This window comes from Tamandua tetradactyla, chromosome 2 (genome assembly GCF_023851605.1).
Source record: "Tamandua tetradactyla isolate mTamTet1 chromosome 2, mTamTet1.pri, whole genome shotgun sequence".
Lineage (NCBI taxonomy): Eukaryota > Metazoa > Chordata > Mammalia > Pilosa > Myrmecophagidae > Tamandua > Tamandua tetradactyla.
In genome coordinates this window covers 36,773,337-36,800,226 of record NC_135328.1, presented here as the reverse complement: position 1 = coordinate 36,800,226, position 26,890 = coordinate 36,773,337, and the positions used below count along the sequence as shown (strand labels likewise).

The following is a 26,890-nucleotide window of genomic DNA, read 5'->3' as shown; positions in this document are numbered from 1 at the left end:
TTTGTCTGCCCCAGGAGCCGGGCGCGGGCCTCGGGCACCCGACGCCGCGGAGCAGACAAAGGACGCTCCTGGCGCGGCAGTCACCGGGCCAAGTCATCTGCTCCACTGGGCGGCGAGCGCGACCCGGAGCGGGGAATCCGCTGTCGGGAGCTTCCCCGCCCTCCTGAACAATGGGGCGTCGGCGCTGCACCCCAGGTCTGGTGGGGACTGGATTGGAGGGGTGAGGGCGACGGCAGTTGGGATGTAAAATTCAGCATTCCCTCTGTTGCACGAGAGAGCCTGGCTCCGACTCTGTAAGGTCTACCTTGCCATTTCCGTTTCAAAGTTGGCGGACCGGAGGCCCTCAGCAAGACCAGCGTCCTTAGCCGGCACCTGCTGTGGGTTAGAGGCTGTGCCAGGCTGGACAGGTCTGAAGCCAAAGCCAAGCTCTCCACGTTGGGGAAGACAGACTTACTCGCACACCTTCCCTAAAGCCCCGGAGGGAAAGAGTCGGACCAGATTGAACCTCAATTTCGCGTCTCCTGCTCAGTGATGTTTTGGCCTGAACTCAGTTTTCTCACCTGTAAAATAGGGGGTGATAGGACCCCACTCGCAGAGCTGTTGTGAGAATCGAATAACAGTGTCCGAAAACGACTTATCCCAGTGCCTTGGCTGGCAATAAAGCCTCATTAATGCTGGCTAGCTATTTTCCCTGTATTGTCTGGACAAGCCAGAAACTAGAAAACAACCCCGAGCCCTGCCATGTCCCTGAGCCTACAGCGTATGCCAGAAATTGAAATGGGGCCAATATCGGGGCTCGTCCCTGGATGACACTAAACCCCAGATGAAGCTGGAATTCGGGCGCCCAGCCTGGCACCATCCACCCATTCTGGGCGGGTTTGTCATCAAATGGGGCCTAATCCCAGCCCCATCGCCAACCCAGTCCTGGCCTCCCCAACAGGATGGTTGCTTTTGTGCCCGGTTCCCCATTAGTCATTGGCCTCCAACTAGACGGGCAGGACCTGATTTGTGTGTGAACTTGGGTATATGTTAATGAAAACATGCATTTACGAATCTGAGTGTGTGTGTGTATGTGTGAATATGCATTTGCCTATGAAACTATAAACATGTTTGTGTCTCTGAGTATTATATGCATGTGAGTGACTTTATAATGGGAGCTAGTATCTCTTTTTTTTTTGGGGGGGGGGGGGGGTACATGGTCTGGGAGTCCAACCCGGGTTTCCCCCACGAAAGGCGAGCATTCTACCACTGAACCACCCGTGCACCTTAGTATCCCTTTTTGTACATTGTTTTAAGTATGTGTGTGTGTTGTGTGTTTTATGTGCATTTTTTACGTGATTCTGTTTTTGTGGGTATCTATGGGTATGTCTTGGTGTGTCTGTGTATCTAAGGGATAAAAAGTCATGGGGGGTGTGTTTTGGTTTCAAGACGTATTTAGCAAATGCTAGTTAAGCTTCTGTGTTTACTTCTCTTGGGGAATTTCCCCAAATTCTCTTGCTAATTCCACCTGGACCTTCAAACCCAAAATAAAATGCAACATTTTCTAAGAGTCTTTCCTAGATCTCTCAGTGAGAATAAATCTCTTCCTCTACATTTTTTTCCACTGCCCTTTGTTTATTCATTGATTATAGCCCTGATCTATCTATCAATCTATCTCTCCCCTGCTTCTTCCTAAAAGGATTAAGGATGGCTTTTCACAGGATACACAGAACTGCCCACACAGCTTTATTTATAACTTCTCACAGGCATGCATCAGCCGTGATATTAGAACTTGTGATTTATGGGTCTATCCCTATCAGACTGTTCTTTGTGTTCCCAGTGCCTAGCAGAAATAATATATGTGAGTACTGGTCCTTGCCACTTAGACTGAATTAAGGTGAAAAGAGACCCTGCAGTGCTCTGGGAAGAACTTGGGTTTTAGAGTCAGACAGACCTGAGTGTCACGACTCTGTGTGACTTTGGAGGAAACCTTTCTCTTCTGTGAGCCTCAGTTTCTTCATCCATAAAGTGGAGCCAATAGTCCATGTCACGTAGTTGAGGGGAAGACTGAAGGGAATGTTTATACAGAGCCTAGCACCAGAAGGAGCTCAATCTGTATGGTTCATACTTCATTTCTACCAATGCCAACCTTGAGCCTTGTTGGCTGAACGACCAGAGAAGAACCTCTGTCTCTTAACTTCCCCATCAGGTGACTTGATCTGACAGTTGCCCTACCAGATATCTGAAAGTGATGTCTGAAAGATGCTGGGTTGGCCCTGAGCTATGCTATCTCAGAGGTTCCCTGGCATTAGGGGAGAAAAGCTGATGCAGCTTCTTTGCCCAGAGAATCACAGAGCAAAGAACTAAAGGACTTTGTCAAAGTGATCCAGGCCAGCCCTCTGTTTCAGGCAGGGGCCACCCAAGCCCTGCCTTCTAAGGTGCTAATTTGCCCACAAAAAAAATTATTTTTTAGTAATATTTAAAATTTTAAAAAATTTTACTTTTTGTGTTTAAAAATTGGAAACCTAAAATATCTAGCATCAGAGAAAAGTATTATATTTATTCTGTTTAATCCTATAAAGTCATTGTACTGGTCACTATGAAGACAATAAAGCAAATAGCAAAACAGAGTCTTATAATGTGGCAGACACTACTCCAGGAGTTCTACATTCATAACTCATTTATTTTTCAGAAGTAGGGATGTCATCCACACTTGAAACTGAGCCTCCAAGAACTTAAGGGACTTACCCAAGATCTGCTCAACTCCAAAGCCCATGCTTTTCTCTATATCTCACAACCCATACTGTGCCCACTGTGCTGTGCACATAGTAGGTACAAAAATGTATCCTGAAAGAAAGGACACACACACACACACCAAATTTAACCCTCCTGTAGGGGAGTATTTAAGGAAAGAGAAGCTTTGGGAGTAAGAAAAGAAAAAAGCATAGTAATATAATGGAGTATATACTTAATGGTTAAAATGGGGAACTTGGTGTTTTACATATATGTGACCATAATTTTTAAAAAAAAATTTTAAAATAATGATATCATGGTCGTTGCTCAGCAAAATAACTTCATCTCCCAGATTACAACAAAACACAGAAACTTTCCCCTTTTTGGCTTCATTGAAACAGCAATGCTGACATGGACTATTTTTCAACCCACCGGAGGCCACCCTGCCCTCAGATGTGGCTAAATGCAAGGTTTGTCATCTTTTGCAGAAAAATCTAGGGATTATTAGTGCCACTATTAACTTTGCCCAGCAAAGGACACTGTTAGGCAACTCACAGAAAGGAAAATGCAAACAACTAAGAAACATGAAATATACACAACTTTAATAATAATTTAAGATAAAATAATCAAAAGAGAATCAATAATCAAAGATCTGCAAATTGAAACAATGAGATACCATTTTTTTAACCTATCATTTTGGCAAGAATTTTTAAAAACTAGTAATACTCATTGCAGGTAAGGGTGTATCTCACACTATTGATGGGAATGAAAATTGACACCTTTCCAGAAAGCCTTAAAAGTATTTATACTCATTGACCCATTATTTTCGCTTTTTAAGAATTTATCTTAGGGAAAAAATAATCATAATAATGTAAATTATTACATAATGTAATTTATTATGTAATAATGTAAATTAAGTAATGTGAATTACATAATAATGTAAAGAAAGACTTATCTACAAAAATGTTTATCAGAGGGTTATTTATAATAGTGAAAAACCTAAACAGATAACAATAAGGGATAGGTTAAATATTTTGTGCTCTGTGCCATACCTTCATTGGAATATTATACATCCATAAAAATGCTATTTGTGATGACGTTTATAAAGATATTTATGAAGGAAATGCTTGCAATATAAAATTGTGAAGAAATAGATTATATGACTATTTACAATATGATCCCAATTATGTAAAATGATATATGAATAATGCATAAAATAAAAAACTGAAAGGAAATACAGCAAAACTTTAACATTCTTTGTCTCTGAGTAATTATATTATATGAATTTTATTTTCTCCTTCATTCTTTTCTGCATTTCCTGAATTCCTTACAGTGAGCACATACTTTTATAATCAGGGATAGCCAACAATAGAACTCATTTGAATCTCAACCATATTGTTGACCTGCCCACATGCCATGGTATTTCTTAAGATGATGAGAGGAAAAAAATACCTAAGTTGTAAACCCACATTAATTGCAAAACACTGCCCCTAAACCATGAAGCCAATGTTGAAATCCTGCTTCAAAGTCCCTCTGCTGCTAAAATAAGCTCAGGAAAGCATTTGCTGCAGTTCTTGGAGATCTGCAGAAGGACGTCATTCACAGTGGGCACCAACTCAAGCCCTCATTCATCATCAGTGTTGGCTGAAAAGCAAAGAATTTGAACCATTGTGGGGAGAAATGGGGTCAGAGCTTCACAAATAACCCTTTCCCTTAGGTTGCTATAATTGTAGCAAAGGGGATTACTGATAGGTGCATAACACACAGAGCTTTCCCAACAATTATCAATGTTAAGCACTTTTCATACATTATCTCTTTTAATCTTACATTGTGAAATAGAAAGGAATGATTATCCCCATTTCATAGATCCATATACTGTGACACAAAGTTGTCAAATGACTTATCCAAGGTTATCCAGGTACAAATTGAAGAACTAGGATTCACAGCCATTCATTTAAGCCTCTGGTCTAGAGTGTAGAAGTACAACTGCTAACTGCACTTTCTCATCTCTGATTATTTCTCGTTGCTGTTGTTATTAAGAAAGATAGTATAGTTTGGCAGTAAGGACTTTGAATTCAAAATGGGTCATTCTGCCTGTATAGCCTTGGACAAGTTACTACGTCAGCTCTCTGTGCCTTGGTTTCCACCTTTGTAGAATGGGGATAACATTATCTATCTCACAAGACTCAAAGTCAAACAAAACAATGACTAGAAATGCTGAGTCAATACCCAGGCATAGTAAACTCTCAAAAGACATCAGCATGTATCTGATTTTCCTAAACCTTGTCTTCTAGTGGACTTACTGAACCAAGGCCAGCAGGATGAAATGTCCTTGGAACTCAATGTCCAGAACTTCCATACTCTCCAACCCATTTCTATGAGCTCATCCTGCTTGAAGAGCCTTCTTCATTGGGAGGTATGTACCTGTCCCCATCTAGGATGAGGACAGTCTTTGGTAGAAGTGGTCACTTGACACCATTCTACCTCAGGTGCCCCCCAGAATTCCAGGTCTTAAGGACTAAGATGTTCTTTGTTGAACTATTTTGAGGTAGCTGTGTTGACTTCATACTGGCTTCCAAGAGCAAGATACTAAGGATACTCAGCCCTAGAAGAGTAAATCTTTCCTTGAAAAGGTCATAGAAATGCAAATATCAGAGCTGGAAGGGGACTTAGGCACCAGTCCCTGAAGACCTGTCCTTGTGCAAATGATAAACAGAGACACAGAGAAGGGCTGGGTCTTGCACAATATCCTACAATGAAAATTAGTAACCGAGTGGGGGTGGAGTGGGGATCAGAGCCAAACCTTCTGACTCTCAGACCACCATCAGGCTCAAATCATTTCTTACACAGGAGGCAACCGAGAACCAGTGAGGGGCCTATAGTCTGCTGGCTTGAAACCCACAGGCCTTCCACCCACCACACTCCACTTCTGACTCCTTTTCCAGGGCTCTCTGGCCTCTGGTCACGAGTCTACCTCTCCAGGACCTTTCCTCCTAGAATCACAAAAACGGTGTCCTGCTGTTTCTTATCAATGGCCAAGGCAATGTTTAAAATAATGACAATAATCAGGATCTGTTCTCAGGCAGCAGTGGGGATCTAAGGAATGACAAATCTTCCAAATTAGGCCACATTCATATAAGGGAAATAGAAACAGCATCTTGCCCATTCCAGCAGGCCCAAATTAGAACAGCCTCTGAAGAGAGTCCTGGGAGATCAGGCCTGAGATCAGGGTCTGATTTCTTTTCTCAGACAATTATTGCACTTTTCTTATGATCACAGAGTTTACTGAGTGCGTGCAATGCCTCAGGTGCAGTCTAGGGTTTGGAATTGTACATAATCCTTAGTCACACACTGTCAGCACTACCTCTTTAAGAAATGGAAAGCTTGAAATCTCTGCCATCTGGTCCCAGGTCAGGGAATTAGTTCACGAATCAGTCATGCAGGATTCCCAATCCAGAGTCTATTTCCCTTCAAGGTGAGATGATTTAGTGGGAAAATCATATGATCTAGTATGTTCTACTTTCAGTCTGATACCCTTGGTAAGAATCAACCTCTCTCAGCTTCAGTTTTATCATCTGTAAAATTAGTGTATAATACTACCCTTTGTGCTGTTGACAGAATTAATTCACTGTTCAGCAAAAGTGTATTAAGCACTGATTTAGGCAATAGGGATATGCTAGACAACAAGGTAGTAAAGGACCCTGTACTCATGTGTTTACAATTTAGCAAGTGGACAATCAATTAGAAAGTAAATAAGTAAATAAGAAAGATATTTTCAGATTATGGTAAGTGCTGAGAAGGAGATAAGCAGGTTACTGTGACACAGAATAGCTGAGAGACACCCCATAAGGTGATCAAGGTAAGCCTCTGAGGATGTTAATATATTATCTGAAATCAAAAGAAGAATATTTTATCTGAAATCAAAATCTGCAAAAACTGGAAGGAGCAGTGTGGTAGTTAGATTCAGTTGTCAACTTGGCCAGGTGAAGGTGCCTAGTTATGTTGCTGTGGACATGAGCCAATGATACGTGAACCTCATCTGTTGTTCTTACATCTGCAGTCAGCTAGGAGGTATGCCTGCTGTAATGAATGATGTTTGACTTAATTGGCCGGTGCTTAAATGAGAGAGGTCAACGTAGCGCAGCCCAAGCAGCTCAGCATACCTCATCTCAGCACTAGCAGCTCAGCCCAGGCCTTTGGAGATGCAGAAAGAAATCAGCCTGGGGAAAGTTGTTGGAACCCAGAGGCCTGGAGAGAAGGCCAGCAGAGATCACCCTGAGCCTTCCCATGTAAGAAAAAACCTCAGACGAAAGTTAGCTGCCTTTCCTCTGAAGAACTAATGAAATAAATCCCCTTTTATTAAAAGCCAATCTGTCACTGATGTGTTGCATTCTGGGAGCTAGCAAACTAGAACAAGCAGCAAGTGCAAGAACCTGAGGTAGGGAAAGAGGCCAGAATGGAGGAAGCATGTTAAGTGAAGGAGAGAGTAGTATGAGAATAAGGTAGAAGCTAGATAATGCAAGGCTCCATAGTTAATGTAAGAAGATTGGATTTTATTCTAGGAGCAATGAGAAGTTAAGGGAGAATTTTAGCATTGGGATGCGAGTGGCTTATAGTGGGGCGAAAGTGGGTGCACTTCTTTACAAGTGGAACTGTCAAGATTTGCTGTTGGACTGAGTGTAGGGTAAGAGGAAGAAAGAAAAAATGACTTCTAGATTTGGGAACTAATGGCATTACTCATTCGTTCATTCATTCAACAAACATCAATGTATCATATATCTACCTGACCCCATGCATGGTGCTAGGGTTAAAGAGAAGACATGAAGCTCACAGCTTAAATGGAGATAGATCAGAAAAGAGGTAAATATAATGCGTTTTAATGCAATAAAAGTTAGAGGACCTCTAACTCTACTGAGGGGAAAGGATCAAAGAAGTCTTCCTAGGGGAGGGGAATTTGAGCTTAGTCTTGAAGGAGAAACAGGAATAAGGAGGAGAAGGGCTTTGGGGTCTAGAAATAATAATAGTAGTAGTAGTGGTAAGCTCTAACAATGTGTCAGGCACTGTTCTAAGCATGGATTAACTCAATTAATACTTGCACAGTCTTCTAAGGTAGACGCTGTCATTTCCACTTCACAGATGAGGAGACTGAATCACAGTTAGCCCGTTACATAACTTGTCTGAGGTCCACAGACAGAAGCAGCCTTCAGTCTCATGCATTTTGGCTCCAGGGGCCACACTCTAACCACCACCCTAAACTGTCTTTCTGTGGGAGAGTGCTGAATGCCCAGGGGGTGACAACAATAGCAGCAAGTACAGGAGGGTGTAAGAAGGTCGGAATTGATGGAAGGTGAGATAAAGGACATGAAAGTGTTTCGCCAACTCTAAAATACGGTCTCCAAGCAGATTATGAGCACTACTATGAAATAGCTATACTTCCACTCCGTGAGAAACAAAGATTTCCCAAAAGTGCCTCTGGATTGTTGGTCTCAGAGGACAGAAGCCACTTTGGAGGCCTGCCCAGACAGACAGAGGTGGAATCCCAGGAGAAGAAGATGGGCTGATGTGATTCAGTCCTTGAGTTGGGGAGCAACAGATGTGGGTTCCAGTTCTAGTTCCGCCTTAACTTATTACATGGTCTTCGGTGACTCTCTTTCCTGGCCTGGTCTTCAGTTTCCCCATCTCTACGATGGCAGGAAAGAAGACTTGGGATTGAATGATTCTAAGGGCTTTTCCAGCCTTCACATTTTGAACAATTGTTGCTGGTGGTGGTGTTCTGCTTCTCCAGACTGGACAGCAACAGAAAAGGAATGTCTGCAAAATCCCACCTAGGATGGAAGTGGCACCTTCCAGGAAGACAGATCCATACTGGATGGGAAGCCTATGACTCATGTCCCCCAAGTCCACAGATCTCTTATCCCTCCTGTGCTTTTGCTGTCCCTTCCAGGACAGATGTTTCCAGGGCCCTTGAATCCAGCCCAATCCTTTCCTTCTTAATCCTCCAGAGTCCAAACAGCACGGATGGCATTCTAGACACTATACCTCTGAGGATACTGCCAGGATCCCCCTTGATTTTTTTTTTTTTTTTTGCTGTATATGTTCTATGGGGTCTCATTTTAAGTTTCCTGTGAACCAAAACTCCCAGGACTTTTTTTTTACATGTCCTGCCCCAGGCTCCATCTTATGCCCTTGATCTTGAATCCGCTGGCCCAGAATAAGAGGTGTTCACATTGGGTCTTTCTTTCTCCTCATGTCTTGGGATCTCCATAGTGAGAACAGACTCATAGGCCTTCAAGAGAGCCCTTTATGTGAAAGTCATGTTATTCAAACCATTCACACTGCTCACTTTTGTACACATTATACCTTTTGCATATCCTAAAAGTCCAGGGATGGTTCAGATTGGGTTAGGGTTGCCAGATAAAATACAGGGTACCAAGTTAAAGTTTAATTATAGATTTGTTAAAAGAATGATTTTTAGTAAATGTTCCAAATAATGCATGGGGCATACTTATACTAAGATATCACTTGTTGTTATCTGAAATTCAAATATAGTCCTGTAGTTTTATTTCCTAAATCTACCAACCCTAGACAGTGATTATTAGCCCCATTTTCCTACAACTGGAGCTCAGAGAGATGAAAAGATTTATTCAAACTCCTTAAGAACAGGGACCATGTCTGGTACATTTTAAATCCCCAATATGGAGTTAATGCAGAGAAGGTACTTGAGAAATGCTTACTCAACTATTGGGCCTTCTAAGTCTCTAGTTCCTACAGGAATCCTACAAGGTCTGTCCAGGACAGAAAATAGTCCCAGGAACTCAGACTTCCCAGTTCATCACATATAGCTGTTCCAAAGATGAATTGAGATTCAAAAAAGTACAGTGAAAGTATATAATTTTATGACATTATCATAGGCATCATAAAAAGGCTCCTTTTCCTTATGCTCCCTGCCTGTTCCAGGATCTCAGGGAGACCTGCCCTGGGCTGCCACATACAGGGGAGATCTTGGGCTTAAATGCTGCCCAAGAAGCTCTTGCATGGTCAAAGCAGAGGCAGAAAGTCCCTCTTCTTCCTTCTGGATGAGTAGAACAGTCAGGGGCTCAGGTGGGACAATCTCCGCAGTGACTCTGGACAGTCTAGACTCAGCTCATCTCTCTCATGATGGACGTCTCAACCTCCATCCATTGACAGGTCACATACTTATTTCATCTGCCTGGTCAGAGCTATAGATAAACATAGACACTTTGAGAAGAATTGAGCTGCTGACAGTGGAGGTCAGGGGTCTTGGTTCCTTTCTAGGCTGTCAACTAAAAAAGATGATCTACCAAAGAATTGGAGCCTGAGCACAAGTCCTTGCCATAGGTCTATTTTCTCACATCTGAGGTATACTGATAGGGTCCTAAATGTTAGAGATAGAAGAGAGGACCTTAGAGAGCATTTAGTCCAAACACACTCACTTTTCCAGAAAGAAACAGCAAGGACCAGAGAAGAAAAAGACTTATTTAAGCTCACACAATGACTTGGCAACAGGCCCCGGCCTGGAACCCATATTTCTCCTTGGTGCTGCATTCCTGACTCAGATGATCAGATTTCAGCGCAAAACAAACAGCAGGTGGGATGGATGGGTCACTAACCAGTGTACTAGCACTGTAGGTCAGTAACACCCAGGACACCATCTACATCTTAATGCAGCCTGTCACTCTGTTTTCTCTGAAGGCCCTGCAATCAACAAAGCATGGACTGGAAATAAATTGCTCTCGTCCAACCTCCTGAAATTACAGCTGAAAGGGCTTACAGGGATCATCTGGTCTAGTTCCCTCAACAGCAGAATCCTCAGTCTCTGTGCCAGGAAAAAGTTCCAGAGACCAATGAGCTCAGTGAGCTCACAGAATGGTAGGCAGGTCACACAGAGGCAGATGATTGCAGCCAGGGTAGTAAGTGGGCCATAGAAAGATGGCTAAGGTGTGGGGCTAGCCCAGGTAAGCAGCAGTGATTATCATTCTGTCTGCCTTCGGCTCTGTTCTGAGTTCTTCTTACGTTAAACTAAAGGCTCCAAGCTTCTTCCAGCTGGGTCCTAGCTTAGCCCCCTAGAGCCCCATTGACCAAGTCTGCATCTTCTGCGAACCTGATTAAGAGATGACCCATGTCATGTCACTAGTGAAGCTGCAGAGCTAGGTGGGAACCAAAATCTGCATCCAGCCCAGCCAGGTCTTCTCATCTGCCAAGCCAATATACGTATTCCACCTAGAAGAAAAGCTGCAAAGCCAAATGAAGAAGATCAAGTGTAGCTCTGCCTTGGATTCTTGGATGGGTTCTCCTGCATGTGCCAGCACTATTCTCAGCTGTCACAGAGTACAGAACAGACTCTGCTGCTGCCCTCATGAAACTTATGTTCTGGTAAGGTGTTCTAGTTTGCTAGCTGCCAGAATGCAATATACCAGCAACAGAATGCCTTTTTAAAAGGGGAATTTAATAAATTGCTAGTTTACAGTTCTAAGGCCAAGAAAATGTTCCAATTAAAGCAAGTCTATAGAAATGCCCAATCTAAAGAAATGTCCATTCAGGGAAGGATACCTTGGTTCAAGAAGGCCAGTGACGTTGAGGGTTTCTCTCTAAAAGTGAGAAGGCACATGGTGAACACAGTCAGGGTTTCTCTCTTGGCTGGAAGGGCACATGGCGAACATGGGGTCATCTGCTAGCTTTCTGCCCTGGCTTCCTGTTTCATGAAGCTCCCCAGGAGGAATTTTCCTTTTTCATTTCCAAAGGCTGGTGGACTCTCTGCTTCTCATGGCTATGTCATTCTTTTCCACTTTCTCTGAATCTCCCTTTTATAGGATTCCAGCAAAGTAATCAAGACCACCTAGAATGGGTGGAGACACATCTCTACCTAATCCAGTTTAACAACCACTCTTGAATGACTCACATCTCCAGGGAGATGATCCAATTAAAGTATCAAACATATAGTACTGAACAGGGATTGGAAGAAACGGCTGCTTTTACAAAATGGGATTAGGATTAAAACATGGCTTTTCTAGGGTACATGCATCCTTTCAAATTGGCACATAAGGGAATCACACAATATATAGGTAAATAAATAAGATAATTGCAGGAAATGGCACTAAGAAGAAAATACAGGCTGGTAAAGAATAGAAAGTAACTTAGGGGGGCAGCATGCCACTTTAACTAGAGGATCAAGAAAGTTTCCTTGGAAGAGGTGCCAACTGAGCCAAGGCCTGAATGAGTACAAGAAGGCAGTCCTGGGAAGATCCAAGGAGAAGGAACACAAATGCCAAGTCTCTTAGTCAGTCTATTAGTTTCCTAGGGCTGCTATAACAAAGTACCACAAACTGAGTGGCTTAAAACGATTGAAATTTATTCTCACACAGGCCCAGAGACTAGAAGTTCAAAATCATAATCTTGGCAGGTCCATACTTAGTCTGAAGGTTCTAGGGAAGACTTCTTCTTTGCTTCTTCCTAGCTTCTGATGTCTCCTGGCAATCCTTAGCATTCCTTACCTTTAAGCAGCATAACTCCAAACTCTGCCTTCATTATCACATGGTGTTTTCACTGTGTGTCTGTGTCCAAATTTCCCTCATTTTATGAGACAAGTCATGGGATTAGGGCCCACCAAATCCAGTATGACCTCATCTTAACTGTGGTAGATTGAATCATATCCCTAGCTAAGGCATGTTCAAGTCCCAACCCTGTACTGTGGGCATGAACTCATTTGTAAATTGAATCAAGGTGAGCCTTAATCCAGTATGGCTGAAGTCCTTATAAGCAGAAGAAATTTGAACGCGGTCAAATTTGGAGTGAGAGATTGCTATGTGACAGAGGCAGAGATTGAGCCACCACCAGAATTCTGTGGACTCCAGAGAAAACATGGTCTGCCAATACTTTGATGTTAGACTTCTAACTTCCTAGGCTTGGGAGACAATAAATTCCTGTTATTAGAGCCAAACCAGTAAGTGCTTTTTGTCACAGCAGCCCTGGTGAACTAAGACATTAACTTGATTGCATCGGCAAAGACCCTGTTTCCAAATGAAGTCATGTTCACGGGTACCAAGGATTAGGATTTCAATATATCTTTTTGGTGGACACAATTCAACTCATAAAATACAGATAGGAACAAGCTTAGCATGAGCAAGGACAAGAAAGGCCAAAATGGTTAAAACATAGAGCATGACTGGGAGAGGGGAAAGAGATAAAATCTGAGCAAAGATTTTGATCTGAGCCACAAACGATTGCACTGTGCCTTGATTAAATTGTGGTGATGATTCTACTTCCAGAATACTGGAGCTACAACAAAGCAAGAATGACAGAGTCAGTTGTAATGGTACCTAAAAGTCAGGGGTGCACACATGTGGTCAGGAATGAGTCCTCAGGACAATTCCACTGGAACCTGCTGCTCTGTCCTCAAATCCCAAAGGAAACCCATCCAGGCTTCTGTCTAGGCCAAAAAGCCTTGGGAAGGCTTGTCTGCTGCTCACCAGGACATATTCCCCTGCTAGGGAAGCCCCCACTATCAGAGGCAACTAGAGAAGAAAGCTTAGGTTTTAGGATTTTTTGGTGAAATATGAAAGACCAGACTCTGAGCTTCATCTCCTTCTTAGGGCCCCTTCCTTTGCTTTCAGGGTCTCCATGAAGGCACTTCACCTCCTTCCACAACAAAGGCCTGTTTTGGGGTGAGCTCTGATAAAATACTTTACTGTGGATTATAAATGGCGCTGTACTATCTCTCTCTCAGGAATCCTGTATTTCATCAAGGGTCAAAGTCCTGAGCCAAAGGAATGCACCTAAAATTATGTCATGCCAGGGTGGGCCACGGTGGTTCAACAGGTAAGAATGCTTGACTGCCATGCCCGAGGACCCGGGTTCAATTCCCGGTGCCTGCCCATGTAAAAAAAAATTATGTCAGGCCAGTTATCTGCAACCCAGATGGCTGAGCACCTGTTGAGACAGCAGGTTGATAGCAGGGCCCGCCTGGACCTGATCTTCTTACTGGAAGGGCAGTGCCCTCCTCCAGGCCATGCTGCCTGTTCAGATTAAACATTTATTCCTTTTTACCATGGGTCCTTGACTCCTGGGAATTCATGGAAGATTCTAGAAAAGGCCTAGCCTCTCTTAACTGCCAGGGTACAATTCCGGCAAAGGTAATGAGGTGAAGTGAGTGGAATGGGAACTGGGGGGAGACAGCCCTGAGTAAGCTGAAAGGCAGCACAGACTGGGATGTTGGTTGGGACATTTCTACAGAAGAGAAAAGTCCAGCCCCTTCCCGCAAACTCTGCCTGGCTCAGCAAAGATTACTTTGTCATCTCATTGGCACCACTTCTGTATTTTTTTCCCCTTTCAGACCATGTGAGAACACATGGGTGAACTCTGAGAGTTGTTTTTATCTTTCTTCAGGATGATCTAAGCTTAAATAACAAGAGTGATAAAACCTATCCTTATCTATCGGTCCTTCAGTCTACTTCTTGGGATTTGTCTTAAGGAAATACTCCCAAAGATTATTTTAAAAGCTTGTTTTAATAAAGATTGATAGTACTATTGCAGAAAGTTGGACAAGAGGTTGACTATACAAACTCTGGCCCATCCATTCGAAAAATACTATGACAAACTTAAAAATGATAGATGTAAATCTATCAAGACATGGAAAAGTATATGCAGAAGGATGCCCAGTGAAAAATTTAGAAACCAAAACTACACAAGTCAATCAGTCTTTTCTCTGGAGGCCATGGATGAAAACTGGAATAGCTCAAGGAAAATTTAAATCATGATGTTAGAGCCCAGGTACTTTTTTTTGTGGGTATTTGTGCATCTAAATAAAGCAAGTAAAATATTTCCGTGAGAGTGCTTTTTAACTTTCAAACACCATTCCACATAAAATTATTACTCACTGTTTCAAAAAATAATAAACAATTTTAACAACTGCTAAATGCTCAATTTTGTGTTAGGTAGTCATACTAGAGAAATGATTGTTTGCTGCCTGGGATTCAGGAGAGTGGGGATCTAGTTTTGACCAGGCCTCCACCTTCCCAGGGTTACTCCAGGAGCTGGGATCCAGATGAGAAACAGCACATGTTCACAACCAAAGGAAGAGAGATCACTTTCTCAAACATGCAACCATGTGCACCCGCAACTAATATCAGCTGTCTCAGTCAGGATCCATAGCTGCAAGCAATCTATTCTAGATAGTTTGATAATAACTATCATTATTATCATTACTATTACTATTATCCTTATCATGTGATTGATGTTGTTGTTTGCTGGCACTATGCTAGATTTGGTGCTAAGGGTTTTATATGTATTGTCTCTTTTAATCCATAACCTTGAAAAGAAGGCAATAACTTGCTTTTAAAGATGAAGTAATTCAGACTTAGAGAGGTCAAAGAACCCACCCCAAGGTCACAGACTTAATATGTGATAAAGATGGCTTTCAAAGCCAGAGAGGACTGCAAAGCTTGGGGTCTCAACCACCATGTACTACTAATGAAGCTGCTACTGGGCTCCAGCGAGAATCCAGCCAGCCAGTGATGGGGTCTCCATCCTTCATGGGTCTCAGTGAAAATTAATTTTTCAGAGTAACTCCCAGAGAGCTGGCTAAAGTCGGTTGTGTCAATTCAAATCAGCAGAACCATGAAGCTGGCTTTTCCAGCAGGTCACATTGATTGGCAGTGACCAGCAAGGCAGCTCAGAAGCAAAAATGCTCTCAGGGCCTCAGGAAACATCTGCAAGTCCTCAAGGAGGCAAGACCTGGCCCCTTATCACCTCTCCAGGAGATATAGGGAGCCTGTCCATTCTGCAGAGACAGAAGAAACATACTGCTTTTAGTTTCCAGGCTGGATCCCTGCAAATGGAAAAACTCACTCCTGTTAGGATCAGTCACTCAGTAGCAGGCTTCGTGGGGGCTGTGGAGTCACAGTCCTGAAATCAGAGCCATCACCTCCTTTGGAGAGCTCACAGGCCGATGGCGAACACAGTAACAATCAGCATTTGCAATCCAATGTGATTGGTGCAGGAGAGGGGATGTGGTGTAAGAGGAAAAATATGAACTTTGGAGTCAGAAAGACCTGTTTCTTCACATCCTGGTTGTGCGACTTTGGACAAATTTCCTAACCTCCCTAGGTTGTTTCCCTATCTGAAAAAATGTAACTCATTCTGCTTGTATTGCACAGTTGCCATGAAAATGGGAGAGCTTTCTGGGATAAGGGACATGTGAGCTGAGTTTTGACAAGCAAGTAGGAGTTTTTGGAGTGACTGGTGGGCAGGCAGGGTTTTTGGGTTAGAAACAAGGACAGCTCTGTGAGGATGCAAGGAATGTTCATGCAACAGGAATAAACCAGACTGAAATATTTCCAGCCAGCAATAAGGTCCTGGCCTGGAGCAAGATGACGCTCTGAAAGTTCCCTTTCTACTGTCCACAGATAAAAGACCATAAGTGACCTCTTGGTGTAAATACATAAACCAGCATTCCTTCAAGCTATGCTGCCTGAAGTGAAGCAACCTCCATATGCTTGGCTTGCTCATCCTCAGAGAACAAAGGAAACTGTGGACAAGATTCCAGGGGACGAAGTCTGTGACTCACTTTCTCTGGAGTTAGACAGGCTTGGGTGGAATTCCTGGTGGAGCCACCTCCCTACTGCATCATCTTGGCAAGTCACGTGTCTTTTTTCTCTCTCTTATCCTTCAGTTTCATTCTCTGAAAAGTGGGACTAATTATACAATAGAGAGAAATAATTATACACTATCACAGAGCTTGGTACACAGCAGGTGCTATCTACCGCTGAGAGGAAGGATCTACCCTCATGCCTGGACTTATTGCAGAGTGAAGGCAGGATTGACCTGTTCCTGGAAAAGCCCCATGATCTCTTTCTCTAAAGATAGAAAAAAAAAAAAAAAGACTTCCACAACAATGGGATACTATACATATCATTCTTCACTTTGCTTTTCTCGACGAACAACAGGCCATTGATGTCTTTTCATATTAATGCAGACAGATCTTTCTCATTCATGTTTTTAAACTGAAATTTAATTCATATACCATAAAGTTCAACCCTTTAAAGGGTACAATTCAGTGGGTTTTAGTTTATTCCTGAATTTGTGCAACCATCACCACTGTCTAATTCCAAGACATCTCATACTCCCAAACAGAAACCTCATGCCCTTTAGTGGTCACTCCCCATCCCTCTTTACCCCCAGTCCCTGGCAACAACTAATCTTTCTATCTCTATGGATTTTCTTATTCTGGATATTTCATATAAATGGAATCATAAAATATGTGGCCTTCTGTCTGACTTCTTTCATGCTGTATAATGTTTTCGAGGTTCATCCATGTTACAGCATGTACCAGAATTTCATTCCTTTTTATGGCTGAATAATATTCCATTATGTGACCATACAAACTTTTGTTTATTTATTCACCAGTTGATGGAGACTTAGATTGTTTCTACTCTTTGGCTATTATTAATAGGCCTCTTTAGTTTTCACAGTTGCATAATATTCCACTGATTGAATGGATCCTAGTTTATTTACCTCTCCCTACTAATGGATAGTTTTTGTATTTCCCAAATTTTTGCACTGCTGCCACATCATCCTGCTAGTCTTATGAAAGAGGTAGTTAAAACTTACCATATTTAAAAAACAAAACTTACCATATTTCCTGAGGAAATTGCCCAACAGAAACATAAACGTATATTGGCAAATGTATTACCTACAGCAATTCTTACAGTAACACAAAATTGGGAACTGCTTGAAAAGTCCATAACAGGGAGCTGTTTAGACACATTTCACTATTCAATGAAATAATATACAGTTACTAAAAATGATCATTGTGAAGGCAATGTAGCAACAAGTGGCTTGCTAATGATTTTAAATGGAAGGAAAACTCACAATGAAATGCAAAGTGGTATCACTTAGGCATGCTGGGTCACAACAGCAATAAGAGGTGGGGCTAGGGAGCATGCCTACAGCTTCTGGCCTCAGGGGTTGTGTTTCTGCCACAGAAACACGAAGAACAGAGGCTGGGCTTTCTCACTAAGGAGCAGTCTGGGGATCACTGCCATTCTGCACCCGCAGAGGATGTCCTGAGAGCCCACACAGAGAAGGAGGGAGGGCTGTCCTCCCATATGACCTGTGCTTGCAGTCCTTGGGTCAGCAGTCACTGTTGCCCTCCCTAGATTTTGGAGTCCCTCCTCCAGGCCCATGACTCCTTGGGTCCTCAAAGGGTGTGTCATAGCTGGCTATATAACAGTGAGGACAATCGCAGACCAAAGTCATCTTGGTGGCTATGCAAACGTTACTCGTGAAGGTAATGGGCCTACTTTCTTAGGCTGCCCAAGAAAATACCATGAAATGGGTCAGGTTAAACAATGGGAATTTATTTGCCTTTAGTTTGAGACTAGGAAGAAGTCTAAATCCAGGCATCATCAAGGCAATCTTTCTTTCTGAAGACTAGCATTCTCAGGCTGGCTGCTGGCAATCTGAATATAATAATATATTAAGTGAGAAAAGCACCTTGCAGAGCAGTATATACGTTCCTTTTTGGGGGTTAAACATATCCATAGATTCTCAGTCCTTGTTATATCCATAGATATAACAAGGACTAGATATTATTCACCAAATGCTGAGTGGTTCTTTTGGACAAAGGTATTACCAGTGATTTTTACTTCCTTATTTAGTTTTTTGCATATATATTTGAAATATATTTCAAATTTTTGCAATGAATATTTATTACTTTTATAATAAAAGTGTACTTTAAAGCAGTAAATTAGACTAACAGAATCCTAAAATGTTAGAGCAGGAAGAACCATCAGCAAGAACTCCTCCATGTTCCAAATTGGAGAAAGTGAAACCCAGAGAGGGTAAGTGACTTCCCCAAAGTAAAACTACTAGTCAGAATTGGGATTCTGAACCTGGAATCTCTGTCTTCAAGACTGAAATTCTTTTCACTATACCACACTAGAAAGAACTTTTCTAAAATCAGCTCTACCCCGGGAAGCTTCGTCAGCATTAACATGCACACAATATTAAATAGATGTGCCTGGAAATCCTGACAGGTATCTTTAAAACAAAGTAACTTAAAACAGACACGCACACACACAAAGACACACACTCACACCAAACTTCTGGAACAACCAGTACAGATAAGGAAACAGATGGGGAAAGCAAATATTCACATTGATAGGGACATGATATGCTACTACATGCCAGTTTCAACACACTAGGTCCTGGTAATCAGTGGTGAGCAGACATGATTCTTGCACTTCTGGTGCTGACAGTATTTAAATTCTGCTAATGGTTGAACATTTATGATACACAGATCTCTGTTGTATCACACTAACATATCAACCCATACTTATGGAGTTAGGGCCTGTAAGGCACTCTAAATAGGCATTTTATTGCAATCATCTCTAACCTCATGACAACTCTGTGAAATGGGTATAATTAGCCCCATTTCACAGATGAGAGGACTGAGAATCAGAAAGATTAAACAGCTTTTCCCAGGTTACACAGATAGTCAGTGGCAGAGCTGTGTTCCAGTGCATGTCTCTCTGACCCCAAAACCCTAGGCTCTGTTCCTTACCCTGCAGCCCCACCTTCCTGCACCCACTCCTCACAGAGCATAAACAATGGTTTATGACTCAATGTTCCTCCAAGTATGGTTCCACCTCAGAATATCTCAGGGTGCCCCAGACTAACTTGGACGTTTTCAGATTTACTGAACTTACTAGGATGCAACCCAGGAATGTGAATTTTTAATAAGCTCCCTATATAATTCATACCTATGCTAAAATTTAGGAACCATTTCTCTTAACTATAATTTAGAACCATATGGTTCAATCTCTAAGGAAGATTACTTACTATCCCCAGACCCCAGGCTAGAAATACCAACCTGAAACTCCACTAGGGGCAGCAGAGGTCAATGTGTCTAGAGAAGCTAGACCTGGTTAAAGGAAGTAAACCAGTGAAGACATTCATTTGTTCACTGGCTCAACAGTGTGGACCTGCCAGGTGCCAGGCATGAGGCTGGGCAATGGTTGATGACTCCTATAACTCTTCTGCTGTTAACGTTCTAGGAAAACTGCTTTAGGGGAATTGTGGTAGATTGAAGAACAGGGCCATACTGTTTTGCAGCCTCTCCCATCAAGAGGTGATGTTTCCCCATCTTCTGACTCTGAGTTGGCTTCTGACTTGCTTTGACCAAGATAAGTGACCTGTGATGGTTCTGGAGCTTAGACCTCAAGGTCTGTCTGCCTCCACTTTTGCCTTCTCGGAAGAAGTGGGAGTTAGATCCAGGTGTCAGTTTGGCCAGGTGATGATGCCCTGTTGTTCTGTTTCAGTGGACTTAAATCATCAGTATGTGGAATTCATCTATGGCTGATTACATTTGTGGTTGGCTAAGGGGAGTGCCTTCCACAGTGAGTGAGGTTTAATTTAATTTAATTTAATTAGCTGGAGGCTTAAAAGAGAGAGGTCAGAAGAATACTCAGAAGGGTAGCATACCTCGCCTCAGCATTCGCAGCTCATCCCAGACCTTTCGAGATGCAGAAAGGAGTTGCCCCCAGAAAAGCCACTGGAACCCAGAAGCCAGGAGAGAAGGCCAGCAGATGTTGCCATGTACCTTCCCATGTTAACAGAGAACGTTGGATGACAGCTAGCTGCCTTTACTCTGAAGAGCTATAAATTTTTAGCTAAATACATCCCCATATTAAGAGCTAATCCAGGGCGGGCTACGGTGGCTCAGCAGGCAGAGTTTTTGCCTGCCATGCTGGAGACCCGGGTTTAATTTCTGGTGCCTGCCCATGAAAAAAAAAAAAAAAGCTGATCCATCTCTGGAGTGTTGCATTCTGGCAGCTTTGGCAAAGTAAAACAACTTGTGCAAAGAAGCCTGAGTTGACAGAGGCCTGGCTATCCCAGCTGAGATCCCATATATGCAAGCAGGGCCATCTTAGACCATCCACATCTCTAGATCTGTCATCAGCTAATGGCAGTTTCCTGGGGGAGCCCAGTGAGGCACAGCAGAGGCAGTCAACCTGCTAAACTGTGAGAAATAATAAATTGTTGCTTTAAGCCACCAAGTTTCAGAGTGGATTATTACATAGCAATTATATAACTGATGGAAGCAACAACACATGGAGGATTATTCATTTATTTAACAATTATTTATTGAGTACTTTGTTCTAAGTATTATTCCAGGTGCCAGGGATCTGTATCTTGTTGGACAAGATTGGAGAAGTCTCCAGCCTCCTGAGGTGGAAGACAGTAAATAAATAAGCTGATAGGTTTGTAGTTTCATACGGGAATAAAGTGCTGGAAAGAAAAACAAAGTAGAGAGCTCTTTGTTGGGGATGGGAATGGGTTCTTATGGATACAGTGGTCATGGAAATCTTTTCTAGAAAGGTGATGTTTGAGCATAGACCTGAGTACTGAGAAGAAGCGAGCCCTGTGCAGGTCTGGGAGAAGTGTGTCCCAGGCAGATGGAAATTTAAGTCAAAAGACCCCCAAAGCAGGAATAATATTAGTATCCTGGAAGTATAGCCTGGAGGCCAGAGGGATTTCTTAAATGTAATGCTTACTGATGGATATTTGAACAGATGCATCCCAAAAGAAGATACATGAATGGCCAATAAGAACATAAGAAGATGTCAAACATCAATAGCCACCAGGAAACACAAATTAAAACCATAATGGGATGCCTCTAGGTATCCAACAGAATGGCTAGAATTAAAAGACCAAACCAAGTATTGGCAAGGATATGGAACTACTGGACCTCTTCCACACTGCTAAAAAAAGGCAAAGTGGTACGGCCACTTTGGAAAAAAGTGTGGTGGACAGAATAATGACACCCAAAAGATGCTCCCCATACTAATCCCCAGAACCTATGAAGATGTTACCTTACACGGCAAAAGAGACTTTGCAGATGTGACTAAACTAAGAATCTTGCATGGAGAGATTATCCTGGATTATCTGGGTGAGTCCAGTGTAATCATTAGAGTCCTTAGAAGTGACAGAGGGAGGCAGGAGAGTTAGAGTCAGAGCAGGAAATGTGACACTGGAAGTAGCGGTTGGATTGATGCAATTGTCAGCTCTGAAGATGCAAGGGGGACATGAATCAAACAAGGTGGACAGCCTCCAGCAGCTGAAACAAGCAAGAAGACAGAGTCTCCCCTGGAGCTTCCAGAAGGAACATTGCCTTACTGATACTTTCATCTGAGTCCAGTGAGACCCATTTCAGGATTCTGACCTCCAGAACTGTTAACACAATAAATCTGTTTTGTTTCAAGTCATTGAATTTGTGATAATTTGTTACAGCAGCAATAGGAGAATAATACAGGCAGTTTTTAAAAATGTTTAACAAACACCTGCATCCATCCACACAATGACTTGTACATACATGTTTATAGCAACTCTATTTATAATTGCCCCTGTTTTCATTTGTTAATGCTGCTGGAATGCAATATACCAAAAATGAGCTGCTTCCAGTGTCACATTTCCTGCTCTGACTCTAACTCTCCTGCCTCCCTCTGTCACTTCTAAGGACTCTAATGATTACACTGGACTCACCCAGATAATCCAGGATAATCTCTCCATGCAAGATTCTTAGTTTAGTCACATCTGCAAAGTCTCTTTTGCCGTGTAAGGTAACATCTTCATAGGTTCTGGGGATTAGTATGGGGAGCATCTTTTGGGTGTCATTATTCTGTCCACCACACTTTTTTCCAAAGTGGCCGTACCACTTTGCCTTTTTTTAGCAGTGTGGAAGAGGTCCAGTAGTTCCATATCCTTGCCAATACTTGGTTTGGTCTTTTAATTCTAGCCATTCTGTTGGATACCTAGAGGCATCCCATTATGGTTTTAATTTGTGTTTCCTGGTGGCTATTGATGTTTGACATCTTCTTATGTTCTTATTGGCCATTCATGTATCTTCTTTTGGGATGCATCTGTTCAAATCTTTTGCTCTTCTTTTAACTGAATTTTGCCTTTTTATTATTGATTCATAAGAATTCTAGATACGTTCTGAATGCCAATCCTTTGTCTGATATGTGTTTCAAATATTTTAATATTGTCCATGGCTTGCCTTTTTTATTTTCTTAACTGTCTTCTGGATGGTGAAAGTTGTTAATTTCAATAAAATATAATATACTACTTTTTTCTTTAGGGTTTATGCTTCTTGTGTCCTAGCTAAGAAATATTTGTTTATCTCATGGTTGCAAACATTTTCTCCTATATTTTCTTTTAGTAGTCTTATAGTTTGAGGTTCTTAAATTACATTTAAGTCCATAATCCATTATCAGTTAATTTTCATGTGTGATATGAAGTAAGAGTTGATGCTCATTTTTTTCCAATTAGATATCTAGTGGTTCCAACACCATTTGTCAAAAAGATTTTCCTTTACCTTTGAATTGAAAGCTTCGTCAAAAATCAATTGCTGGGAGAAGCTGAGAACAACCTCAAATTTGAAACATTTGAAGAAGATACGAAACTGTTTCAACAATGCAGACCATAAAGTGCATGGCTGTGGGTGATGGTGCCATTGGCAAAACATGTTTCCTGATATTCTACACAACAAACAAATTTCCATCTGAAATGTGCTGACTTTATGACAACTATGCATGCACAGCTACGATTGGTGGAGAGCCATATTCTCTGGAACTTTTTAATACTGCAGGACAAAAAGATTATGACAGATTATGACTACCGAGTTATCTACAAATAGATGAACCTCTAGTCTGTTTTTCAGTGGTGTCCCTGTCGTCATTTGAAAATATGAAAGAAAAGTGGGTACCTGAGATAACTCACCATTGCCCAAAGACTCTTGCTTGCTGGGACCTACGTTGATCTCAGAGATGACCCCTCTACTATTGAGAAACTTGCCAAGAACAAACAGAAATCTGTCACTCAGGAGACATATGAAAAGCTGGCCTGTGACTTGAAGGCTGTCAAATATATGAAGTGTTCTGCACCCACACAGGAAGACCTAAAGAATGTATTTGATGAAGCAATAGTGGCTGCCCTGGAGCCTCCAGAACTGAAGAAGAGCTGCAGGTGTGCGCTGCTTTAACTTCTCTCCAGAGCCCTTTCTAGACAGTTGGTGTTGGCATCATACTAAAAACAATGTTTAAGGGAAGCTAAAGATTTAAAACTAAAATTCATTAAAAAAAAATTGCTCATATATGTGTGGGTCTATTTCTAGTCTTTCCAGTCTATTACATTAATCTTTATTTCTATCTTTTTTGCCAGTAGTAAACTATTTTGATTACTGTGCCTTTATGGTACGTTTTATTTATTTATTTATTTTTACACGGGCAGGCACCAGGAATCAAACCCGGATCTTCTGGCATGGCAGGCAAGCATTCTTGCCTGCTGAGCCACCGTGGTCCACCCTTATGGTATGTTTTGAAATCAGGTAGGGAAAGCCCTCCAATATTTTTCTTCTTATTAAAAGTCATGCTGGGGCAGGCCATGGTGGCTCAGCAGGCAGAATTCTCAACTGCCATGTGGGAGACCTGGGTTCAATTCCCGGTGCCTGCCCATGACAAAAAAAAAAAAAAAAAAAAAAAAATCGTGCTGGTTATTCTAGATCACTTGCATGTCCATGTAAATTTTAGAATCATCTTGTCAATTTGTATTTTTGAAAAAGTCTGCTGGAAATTTTTATTGGGATTATGTAGGATATATAGATAAGTTTGGGGAGAATTCTTGTCTTAACTATATTGAAGCTTCCAATCAATTCACGCAGCATATCCCTCCATTTATTTAGGTCTTCTTTGATGTCTCTCAGCATCTCAGCAATGCTTTGTAGTTTTCAGTGTAGAGGTCTTGGGTGTCTTCTATTAAAATTATTCCCAAATATGTTATGGTTTTTTTTGGTGCTACTGTAAGTGGAACTATATTTTTTAATTTAATTTTCCAAATGTTTGCTGGTGGCATATAAAAATACATTTTTTTATGTTAGCCATATATCCTGCAACTTTGCTAAATTCCTTTTTAATTCTAGTAATTATTTGCAGATTCCATGGGATTCTCTACACAAGCAATTATATCGCCTGAAAGAAGGGGCAGTTTTACTTCTAGCTTTTTGATATTTATGCTTTTTATTTATTTTTCTTACCTGGTTGCAATGGCTAGGAATTCCAGTACAATAATAAACCAAAATGTTGGAAGAGAGCATTCTTGCCATGTTTCCAATCTTAGGAAGAAAGCAATCAGTCTTCCAGCATTAATTATGATACCACCTCTAAATTTTTTTAGATTCCCTTTAACAGACTGAGGCACTTCCTTACTCTCCCAAATTTGCTGGGTTTCATTATGAATGGGTGTTGAATTGTGTGAAATGCCTTCTCTGCTTCTATTGAATGGTAATATGGATTTCTTCTTTAGTTTGTTAACATGGTGAATTACATTGATTGGTTTTCAAATATTAAACCAGACTTCCATTCCTGAGAAAAGCAATAAGCCCTACTTAATTATGATGTGTTATGTTGTTTATATATTGTTGGATCTAGTTGCTAATATTTTGTTAAGGATTTTTACATCTATGTTCATGAGGGATAATGGTCTGTTTTCTCTTCCTCTTCCTCCTTCTTGTCATGTCTTTGTCAGACATTATAATTACATTGGCCTCATAAAATAAAATGAGCAATGTTAGAGCTCTCCTATTTTCAAAAAATGGAAATTTTAGCATGGGAAATATATTAGCTGAAATAAAGAACACTATAAATAGCAGTATAAATCTAACTGAGGAATGAATTAATGAGTTGGAGATGATGATAGAAGTAGAAGTTTCAACTACAAATACCATGTTTTATCAAGTCTAAGATTGTCATTGATTATAAGACACACCTTTTTTTTTTTTTTGGCATGGGCAGCACCAGGAATCGAACCCGGGTCTCCAGCGTGGCAAGCAAGAACTCTGCCACTGAGGAAGCTAACTTTCTTTTGATTCCTGTTTTGTGAATATTGCTAAGCACATCTGATTCACCACCTTTTCCAACCTCTCCCAATAATCATTTGGTTCCTAGGAGTCAAAAGAATGTTCTACTGTTGCTGGTGTTTTTTTTTTTCTATGTCACAGATACCAACTCTGCAAGAGTTGATGCTGGCATTTATGTTCTCATATGCACAGGTAATGACTACTACACCACAATTGTTACTTGACTAACAGCAATTAGAAGACACCATCAATTATAAGAGACAGGCAGCATTCAGAAATATAAAAGTGCAAAAAGATACATTTTAGAATCAATGAAAAATAATCTCAAAAGGAAAGGATAAAACACAGAGAAGAAGCAATATCCGAAGAAATAATGAAGATAAAATACCCAGAATTAAAGAAAGAAAAAATACTTCAAGATTGAAAGGCTCATCAAGAGGCAAACAGGAGATAAAGAAAAACACACACATAAACACATGATAGTGAAATATAAGAACATCAAAGATAAGGTAAAAGTCTAAAAACTTCCAAGGAGGAAGAGTGCATCACCTACAAAGGAAAAGAGATCAAGCTGACATCAGACTTCTCCACAACAACAACAGATGCAAGAAAATAGTGGAACAATATTTATAAACATTGCAGGAAAAGTACTTCTTAACTTACCTCCCATCAAATTGTTATTCAAGTATGAGGATACATAAAACTAACTCAAGCATGCAAGACTTCTGTGATTTTTGTCACATAAAGACCCACATTAAAATCACTTTGGAGTTCTTTCATTTGTTTTTCTTTCTTGTTTTGGGGTCAGAGGGGCAGGCACCGGGAATTGAACACAGGTCTCCAGCATGGCAGGTGAGAACTCTGCCTACTGAGCCACTGGCCAGGCCCATTTGTTTTTAAAGAGAAAAATCCAGGAGGATACTACAAAGCATAGGGGAGGAAAGTCTGGTTAAATTTATATTTTGATAAATTTGTGATTGCCTTTTTAAAAGAGAGTAATGAATGAAAAAGGAAATTATTTTCATAACAACCCAGTTATAAAAAATTGGATGATATCATACAATGGAGGGTAGTGGGTGGAAAGAATAATCTAGGAATGGCAGAGCAGGCTAATGTACCTATCTTGAGAAAGGGAAAATAAAAATACTGATCCTTCCAAATATAAATGGGGTAAACAAATATAAATTTAGCTTTTGAATTAAAAGCAATCACCATAATAATCAAAGCAGGTATAATTTTTAAACCAAC

General features: G+C 41.2%; 1 protein-coding gene and 1 pseudogene across 1 annotated transcript; both read left to right on the top strand.

Moving 5' to 3' along the window:
* The first annotated feature begins 9 nt into the window (after positions 1-9).
* On the top strand, positions 10-26,536 carry LOC143659704 (uncharacterized). Its single transcript, XM_077132945.1, has 4 exons — positions 10-195; positions 5,007-5,128; positions 13,457-13,548; positions 25,578-26,536. The coding sequence occupies exons 1-4, from the start codon at positions 171-173 to the stop codon at positions 25,663-25,665; spliced, it is 327 nt and encodes a 108-aa protein (XP_076989060.1). The 5' UTR covers positions 10-170; the 3' UTR covers positions 25,666-26,536.
* Positions 23,203-23,770, top strand: LOC143659701 (cell division control protein 42 homolog pseudogene; annotated as a pseudogene).
* Positions 26,537-26,890: the final 354 nt, after the last annotated feature.